This window comes from Ctenocephalides felis, unplaced genomic scaffold, assembly GCF_003426905.1.
Source record: "Ctenocephalides felis isolate EL2017-DRISC unplaced genomic scaffold, ASM342690v1 CF-g0.4_SCAFFOLD_01886, whole genome shotgun sequence".
Taxonomy (NCBI): Eukaryota; Metazoa; Arthropoda; class Insecta; order Siphonaptera; family Pulicidae; genus Ctenocephalides; species Ctenocephalides felis.
In genome coordinates, this window is record NW_020538040.1 from 181,197,546 (window position 1) to 181,207,417 (window position 9,872).

Consider the following 9,872-nt stretch of genomic DNA (forward strand, 5'->3'; position numbering starts at 1 on the left):
ATTGATGCTCTTTGCCAATTATCTCTTGAAGCAATGGAGCCTGGCATATTCTAACAGAGTAAGTAAGTAATTGATTATAGCTTTTAAATAATTATTGTATTTACAAATCTAATACATGTAATCTTTTATCATTTCCCATATCACTTTTAAAATCCAACTTTCAGGAGCCTTCCTGTTTGCTGTGGCAAAATTACTAGAAACAGGTTAGTAAATTTGCCTAGAGTTGAAGTTTTGTGGAGGCCATTACAAATCATCTTCTGGAGGTATGCAGGCACCCTCACATAAGAATGAGAGAATGGGGCGTTGAAGCATTACATATCTTGTAAAGCAGCATTACAACATAAATATAGTACGCCATTAAAAGAGATCACGTAAGAGTTATGTCTTGTTTAGTGGGAGAGGACAATAAAATAATAGAAAGATAGTTTTGTAAAATTATCTTTGCAATTGTAAATTTTTTAGAGACTTCAAATTCTTCTTCTCGGTCCACTGGCTGAATTGAACTCCGTTCATCATGTTGATGTTAGAGAGGGTCAATTAGACTGTGTTCTTCAAATACTTCATGGTTGTGGTGAAACCTTATCCTACGGGTGGCCTTTAGTTCTTGGGATAATTGGAGCAGTGTCAGAACATCATGGGTATTCTTATATATATTTTTTTTATTGATACATGACTCAACCATGTTGATTTGTATTAATCTTTTAGAGAAAATTTAATACGTGTTGCTTTTCAATTCTTCAATTGGTAGTTACTGATTTTCTTCCAATTATGCCCTGCCATTGCCGACATTGTGTGTTGACACTGCAGCAAAATTTGGTTCACAAACTCAAGAACTGAACATTTCTTTAACTGCTATTGGATTAATGGTAAATGCTGGGAAATTTGATATATTTTGTGACTGTTTGTATATTAATTAATTATATATTATTTAGTGGAACATATCTGATTATTTTTACCAAAATCAAGAAAAATTATGTGCGGCATTAAATTCTGAATCATCTGTATTACCTGAGTTTCCTGGAACTCTTAACATGCCACCTTTTGATAAGCTCTGGATGTGCTTATACATGGCTAGGTAAAGTTTTTTCATATATCTATATATATTTATTAGACTTTGTTATTTTTTTTTTTGTAGGTGAACTTTGTGTTGATTCTAGACCTGCTGTACGGAAACTGCAGGACAGACATTATTTTCAACTATTTTCTGCCCATGGTATCTTATTGAATCAAATACTTGGCAAAGTGTATTATGGTTGGTGCTTTTTCCACTATTGGATAAGGTAGAAGGAAATCTTTTGTTATTGGTGGGAGTAATAATAATAGTACTAATTAATTTGTTATATAGGTTCGTTCCTTGTCTATGAAAGCGAGCAATGAAAAGTTGACACAAGTGGAAATATTTTGATACATCATACAAGAAACACTGCACAGAAACAATGGGCTGAAACGCAAGTTCTAACATTGTCTGGTGTTGCAAGAGTATTTAATACAAAGAGGCAATTACTTCTTCAACTTGGAGATTTTCCAAAAGCGTGGTCGTTGTTATTAGAATTCATAGAATATTCAGCATTAAGTAAAAATAATGAAGTTCACTAGCTGCATTAAATCATTCCAAAAATTTTATATTCAAATAAAGTGATAAAAGTATTGATGGGCACTCTGGCGTATCTATAATAACGCTGATACACAATTGTGGAACGTAGCTTGGAGAATTTGGATTAACATTGGTGTAGAAAGTACTATGCTTGGTGAAAGTTTGAGCAAAGAGGATTGTTATGTTCCTAGTCAAAGTCTACTTACAGCTCTTGTACAGATATTTCCTGCAGTATTTCAGCATATAAGAAATAACTTCACTCCCGAAGATTTGAATAAATTGTGTCAAGTTCTGAAAAATGCAATGATTGTACCAATCAGTAATGATAATGCTACTTATATGGTGCCTCCTTTATCTGATATGACTATTACACCTCTCCAAGATGGGGTACTGCATTGTATGCAGCTATTACAAAATGAAGCTCTATCTTGTCCGGTGAAATTAAATCTTATGATAGCACCTATTTTTAAACAACTCCTTAATTTTTCAATATTAGCTTGTGCACCGCCAACTACAGAAAATGGTGATACTAAAAATGTAGCAGGATCTAGAAATATTTCTAATGAATGGGTCACAACAGTTTTTGTTCCCTTTGGAGAGAAATCTATGAGCCATGCTGTGAAATTATACCAACAAACAGCAAGTGAGGTTCCAGTCATACGAAATAATATTCTTTATGAAATTATCAAGGTAAACCTATTTTTGGCCATGATTTCTCAAGAACAATTGAAGAATAAAATTATTAAAACTTTAAACATAGCTGCATCACTAATATTTTTTTTAGTGTTTCTGATAATACATAATTAGTTACATTCTTTTATGTTTATTTTAGGCCATCCATCTGCCTTTATCTTTGAAATACAACTGTGTTTCTCAAACTACATGGAAATTAGCCATCGCTAGTTTACTGACTGTTCTTAAGACTGGTCTACCAGTAGCAAGATCAAATGCTGAACATTTTACAGAAATGTGGTCGGAGTTATATGAAACTCTTGATCATTTTCTATTTCCAAAGAGGTACTTGTACAAAGATTTTTTGTACTTGTTTATTCATAATTTTTATTAAATATAATCTTTTTTAGTGTCATGGGTGCAGATCATGGCTTAGATGATTTAGTAACAGATGAAACAATTGACTGTCAAGTGATAGAATTATTACGTGCCGAGGTTTTACCGTATTCGCATTGTATGCCTAAGCAATTTATTCTCAAAGTGGTTGTGCTACTTAATAAAGGCTCAATTCATTCAGCAACCGGTTCAAACATGGGTATTAGAGACACATTTCAGCAATAGAATATATTTATTATAATAATATTAATTTTAAATAATTTATAATAATTCTATTTAGATTCAGAGTCTGAGCTGAAGTTACGTGAAGAATTTGCTAAACTTGCTTTGAGACTTTACTTCAATTTTCATTACTGGATAGTGATGATATTGATAATGATTTTATAATTCAAATGAGCAAAATAATGAAACACGAAAAGAAGGTGGTGTAGCAGGCCGGTTAGCTGTTACAGCATTACTTTACAGGTTCCAGGAAGTATTGAAAAAATATAATGAAGATGAAAGACAAAGTGGAAAATGTCCTTTACCGAGGTATTTCTATTTTCATATACCACATTTTCTACTCGTTTAACTATTATAAATACAATTAATTTTTTAAATTAGATACAGAATGTCTGAAATATCTTTGTATTGAAAGCTGTAGCAACACTTATAATTTCAATGAAAAAAGCCCCAGCTGGAAAAGGTGACTAAGTCTAAATATTTTTTTTTTAGTATTAAATTATTATTAATCTAATCTATTTTTTTAAGTCGATGTATCAGCGTGGAATCAATTAATAGGCTTGTATCCCTACTTAGTGGAATGTACTGTAACAGCTTCTTCTCAGGTCTCTAGAAGCCTTCGTGAGTGCCTCATGCAGTATAGCGATTTACTTCAACCTCCCGTGTAACGAATTAAGAATATTTCTATTTGCTATTGAGAATTGATAGATAATAATTGCATTTATACAGGCTACATAAATATTAAAGAAAGTGTGTTGTGTATGTGTGTTTGAGATAGTCGGATATGTGATAATTGATATTTTCAAACCAATAACTATTGTACAAAAATGCAAAATAACTTTTGCAAAATTATATTATGAATTCCTTATTTATATTCTGTATTATTATGTATTATTAAATAACAGGAAATGTTGAGACTGTTTCAAGTACGAGTTTGATGTTTGTCTTAAACATATCAGTAAAATTTTACTTTTCAGATTATTCAGGTATGAAAATTAGATATTCATAGATTAATGGGTTTTTAACCCTTATCAGTCAAAACTGATTCAACAACAATGTACCAGCAACTTGCAACCGCATTCTATTTGTAACGTACATGCTGAAAACTCGATCTTAATGTGTATGTTATGCAATTTGTTTTATATGAATTTGTGAACATTAAGGACATACGAATAGCTTGGTCGCTTTATTGAAAAAAAGAGTACTAATATTATTTTTCGCAACTTTATGTAATTAAAAATTAACATACATTTATCGACTGCTTGTATTTTTTAGTTTTTCGCTGGCGATATAATTTCATCGTTTGAACAGCTTTAATATCTGTCTTGCCTAAAAAATATTTTTCATTTTCAAAGATTTGTTGAAACTGCGAATAATATAGAAATGCAAATAGAAATAATTTCTAATCAATAAACTTACGTTTAGTACACGGCACAAATGTTTAACTTGTTTTAATTAATTTCAAGAAACAGGGTAAAATATTCTTCTGATTCAGGCACTTTTCTTTAAATCAAGATTTGTACTACGATGCAACTTTAAAATGTTTATTTATCTATGCCTATTTTCATGTTGATATCGGTACGCATACAACGACAGACCTCTATTCACATACACGACGACTTATCACAATCGACCCGTATTGAAATGATTTCATTAAGAGCGAATAACGTACAGTTCGGGCGTAACACAATTTTCGTTGCATTTGTACAGATTTACGCCCTAGTCGCGCATAAAGAAGTTTTACTTCAAAAATATATAACTAATTTATTCATGAAATAAAGGTGATGAATTAAATGAAACTCTACTTTCGAAATGCTTGGAGGGCCGCATGTAGCTTGCGGGCCGCGGGTTGCTCATCCTTGATCTATACATATTCCATGCTTTAATACGAACTGAGCCATCGTGTATAAAAACTGCCGAGTGTCTCAAAGGAGACAGCCGAGCGATAAGCTAGATTTTCGTTGTCCCTCATGGGGACAACTGAGTAAAAAGGGTTAAAAGAGGAATCTGCTGTGCAAAAATAATTTTATTTATATATTGATGATTCACACATAATTTAATTTTTGTTTTTGTATTGTTACATCTTATTAGAAGCTGAAACGACCATTTTCAGAAAATAGTGATATAATAATTCTAAACTTCAACTTTGGTAAGTGTTTTTTTTTTATAATATTTTCTTTATATAAAGAATTTTATTGTTGTCGAAACTTTATTTCTTCAATTTCACATTTTTTTTATATACACATTTATATGCATATACATCAAGAATAAATAACATGATAAATTTCTATGTGGCAATGATATACAATATTTAAAATTAAGTGCTTCACACTTAAATGATAAATAATTCATATTAAAACTAACAAAACTATTAAAATACTTTGATAAGAATAACATACTGATTTCTGATAGTAAGTTGTTCTCGATGCATAATAATTAATTAACACACAAAAGAAAGAGAAATGGAACGCATCTCTGCAATCTATTAAAATATCATTGAACAACCGACAATTTGATAATTTTTAAATAAGAGATCTCTTAACAATTATAAATTGGAATATTTCATAATAGAAATTGTATTCTATGAATGCATATAGGTACATAATTGATCTACTTATATTCTAACATCTATGCAACCTGCTTTTTAAGTAAAGTAAGACTAGGAATAATCTATACATTCTTGCATATATGATCACAAATGCCATGGGAATTTTATTACAATAATATTAACAATAGCGCTTCAGAATTATAATTCTGAGTGTTTTTCTGGTATTTCAGCGGGTGGGGTGACAGGCTGCAGTGCTTGATGCAATTCCCCTAAGCTCTGCTCTGTCTTTCGAAGCAATTGGATCGCTGAATGAAGTACCCTTTGCCATTTTCTCATTTCTGCAGAATGCAAGGATTCCTGACGCTGTAATACTCTTAACCATTCATCATGAGATTGCGGTGGATTTCTCATAACATGCACCTCTGTAGGTCCTTGTGAAGATTTCTCCTCAAGAGCCCATAATTTATAAAATAATGCAGCATTTAAAAATACTAAAATGACGAGAATGACCAGCACTCCCCAAGCTAAAGAATCTGTGGATCTCCTCACTGGATGATTAACAGTCTGACTGGATGTTCTGCTTGTGTATGGCAAAATATGAGAACTACGAGATCTGAATCCGTCATCAGTAGGACGAGGCACTGGTGCCGTTACGCGTCTTCTCCTTCGCGATTTTCTTTGTCTATTTGGAGAAAGTTCACATTCTTCCGCTAAGGCTTTGATGAGGGCATCAAAAAAGTCTTCTAAACCTGCCCAAGCGTTTTTTTCAATAAAACCTTTTGCGACACTCCAAACAGATTTTTTGTATTTAATTTGTGCGTGCACTGAAATACTAGATTGCTGATCACCAGTACGAATAAGACAGTAATGCATTGTAACATAAAAACTTGCTGCATAAGGAATGCCTACATTCACAGAGTCAATATCTATGGAATACAACTGGCCAGGTTTACTGCAAGGCAACATCACCTGAGTCTCAGTTACCTGCGACGTTTTCGGTCCCACAGGCTGCGTTAAAGCTACAGTTAAGGAGACTGTACGACTTTTTACCCCGTGCGTATTTTGTGCCCAGGAACCCTGAACTAAATCTTGCGTGTTTCTGGCAGCATGAAAATCTATTAAAAATTGTGAACCAGTAAAAAGCAACGTAAACAAAGTGTCAACATGTATTGGAAATTCTGCTTGAACAAGTTGTCTGCCTACATGTGGAGCTGGGCATATGATTGATTTTGGCAAAAAAGGCGCAGACTTCTCTACATCAGAATCAGTGGTGTCGGATAAATCAGTTGGAAGTTGTTCAGCTGGAGTCGAGGCTCTCAATGGCGTTTCTGGATTACCAGGTGGTAATGTTATGCATGTTGATAAATCAATGTTACTGTCAGCTTCTTCTGCATGTTCAATTTCTATGTTTTGCTCAGCAACACTCAAACCTTCTTCAGAAAAAGATTCTACAGACAAACGAGCACTAGATAACTTTTCTTCATCATTCGGGGCTGCATATTCATCATCGCTTGTGAGGCCCAATTCATCACCGTAGCAATTATGAACCCATTTCCACATTACTTGCATTGGTACAGGTTGATCCATGAGCGCATGCTGCCATACTCTGAATAGCATTAAATGTGCCTTATCTCTAGCAGTAAAACTAGTAAAAAAGTGTTTTTCTGCTTCAGTGCAAACTAAAATGGCATTAGGTATTACCAATGCAGTTTTTTCTTTGGTTATAGCAGTCACTTCTCTCCATTTCAATGATACAGATGTCTCCCAACCAAAAATGTTTGCATAAAAACATAAGAAGTTCTGAGAAACATAAAGCCTACCTTGCAGTAATATATCTTTTTGCATTGCGCAAGAATATTCAACAATAAGTCTTTCATCATCTGGAACGTCCTTAAAAATTCTTTTGAAGTCTTCTGATCGCGTTTTGTAATTAGGATAAAGAACATTATACCAGGATGATTTTTTCTTTGTGCGATCATTAACTCTGGAATCACGCTTAGTTATCCTACTGCTGTCTTTATCTCCTCTTTCACTTTCATGAGAAACAGAGCGACTTAGATCTATGACTTGGCTAGAGTCACTAGATCGACTAATGTTATCCTGTTCAGCTCCATCAGTCTTCTCTACATTGTTGTTATAAAACTCATTTGACGGTACAAACAAATGTGTATCACTGCGTGAATGTTCTCTACGGTTCCTTGCTTTGGGGCTGTTGCTGGGACTTAAATTTGGGCTGGGTGATCTGCGGTGTTCTGCAAGCGGTGATGTCTGTGGGGGTGCGGAGGCAGCCATGGCGCCCGAGAAAGCCAAGGCTTGGTTAAAACTCTGCCCTATTACATCATGAGATGATATTAAGAGATTTTCTACAGATTTACGCATGGGTAGAAGTGCAGTAACCTTTTCATCAATATCATATTAATATATATCTAAACATATCTTATTGGCAATTAGCACTTCATAAGTAACAGATGATTCCAGTATACCAATTAGTCATATAAAAATCTTTGAGTTACCCAATAATTCCATATTAAATTATCACAAATCAGTTAATATCACAAAAAGTAAGAATATAAAAATCATTCGGACGATTCACTCGTTGTTTTGAATTTGAAGGTAATTTAAAAGACACGTTTAGTAATTTTGCATTTCAATACTAGATTTAAATCTGTACATCGCGTTTGTCTATTGTTTTACCATCACAAATAATTTGGTAATGAGCGACAAAGATTATAATTATTAGTACAAAGCGCTACGACAACAAGTGATGTCAAAAATTGAACAATGGAAGGAATTGACAATGCAATTTGTGCAGCACACAACTGTCAAAAACATGACAGATTGATGGAGGGAATTTCAAATGTGGTGGAGGCGAAGAAAAATAGAAATAAATGGCAGGAATAAGATCAAAGGTAAGTGAGAATTTGCCTTTTGTTTTAATAATTTTAAATGTAGTATGTACAATATATATATTCAATAGTAAATAGTCCTACCTGCAACTATGAATTTAAATTGCAATAATAAGTCTTATTGTATTTTATTAACAATTTCATACCCACTTTTATTATTCACATCCAATAAAAACTTAAATTTCTAATCCATCATATAAATCTTGAATGTCCATGTTGTAAATTGTTAATGTTACAAGCGCGCCAACTTCAAGTACATTTTTAGCTGAAAATATATCATAGACTAAATTGTATTTAAAACTAACATATATTGTTTGATACTTTTAATAATTAACGAATATTCAAATATAATTTTCACTAATAAACAATTACATATTTGAATCTTCCTAACAATTATTTAAAAATCAAACGAACGAAAAAAGGTCATTCACTTCACATCAGGCAACCCATTGCATAGTTGGCGGTAAAAAATTTGTTACTTTAATGTTTTGTTTGTCAAATAACTATTGATTGTCATTCCTAAAACTAGACTCGAAATAATTGTAATATTAATTTTTTTTACCCGGGAAAAAATATTGGTATTTAGTGAGAGAGCGCAAAGAATCATTTTCAGTTGACTTCAGGAGATTCGCGAGTTATACATATAGATTACTTTCTTTGTGTGCGTATTAAAATGACAGCTGGTGGTATGTACAGAAATATTCATTTGTAACTAGTATTTATTTATGCATGGATGTGATAAATATTTTATATACATATTTATTAACAGTATTTTTTGTAAGTAAAATATTATAAAAACTATAATTTACGGCTACATGTGCAATGTCATAGATTGCAGATGTAACGCAATGTAGTGACCTTTTACAAAAGTACTTTATTCATATTCCTAATAAGTTATGAGTTTATGAAAATGTAAGTCTAAATTTAATGTTTCTTTTTTATTTTACGGGGCATCCCTTAATCACGTGATCGACTTTTTAAACATTTTTGAACTCCCCTCCCCCTTGGCGTTATTCAAAATTACCCCTTCTTTCCTCACCAAATCTCACGTGTATTTTTAGTTACGGGAAAAATGGTAATTTTTTTTTTTTTTTTGAAAATGTTCGGATTTTAAAAAAAATCAGATAAAAAGTAAATACACGTGATATCTTACTAGACCCCCTCCCCAACGTGATTTTTCGTAAATTTATGTCAAATCCCCCCTCGCCCTAAAAGCCTCAAGTGATTAATGGACGCCCCCTTAGTTAGCACTAAATTTATTTTTTTACCTGAATTTTCAAAAAAAATATACGATTTTTTCGTAAATTCCAAAAATTTGCTCAAAAAATTTTACGTAACTGAAAATACACATGATGTTTACTGGGGGAGGGGGGTATATTTAAATATCACGACATATCACCAAGGGTGAGAGGGGTCCAAAACTCCCTAAAAGATCTATCACTGATTAATGGACGCCCCCCAAGTGCATTGTATACATATATTGATGATTCGATTCCAAAGTCTAATATCTATTTTATAGAACGCTGCCTTTTTA

The 9,872-nt window shown here is 32.7% G+C and overlaps 1 protein-coding gene and 1 pseudogene across 1 annotated transcript; one reads left to right on the plus strand and one right to left on the minus strand.

The window, feature by feature from the left end:
- LOC113376324 lies at positions 1-3,666 on the plus strand (annotated as a pseudogene).
- A 1,836-nt stretch (positions 3,667-5,502) lies between these two features.
- LOC113377842 (GRAM domain-containing protein 1B-like) lies at positions 5,503-7,972 on the minus strand. The gene has a single exon (XM_026618278.1). It carries the CDS (start codon positions 7,809-7,811, stop codon positions 5,631-5,633), a length of 2,181 nt encoding a protein of 726 aa, XP_026474063.1. The 5' UTR covers positions 7,812-7,972; the 3' UTR covers positions 5,503-5,630.
- Positions 7,973-9,872: the final 1,900 nt, after the last annotated feature.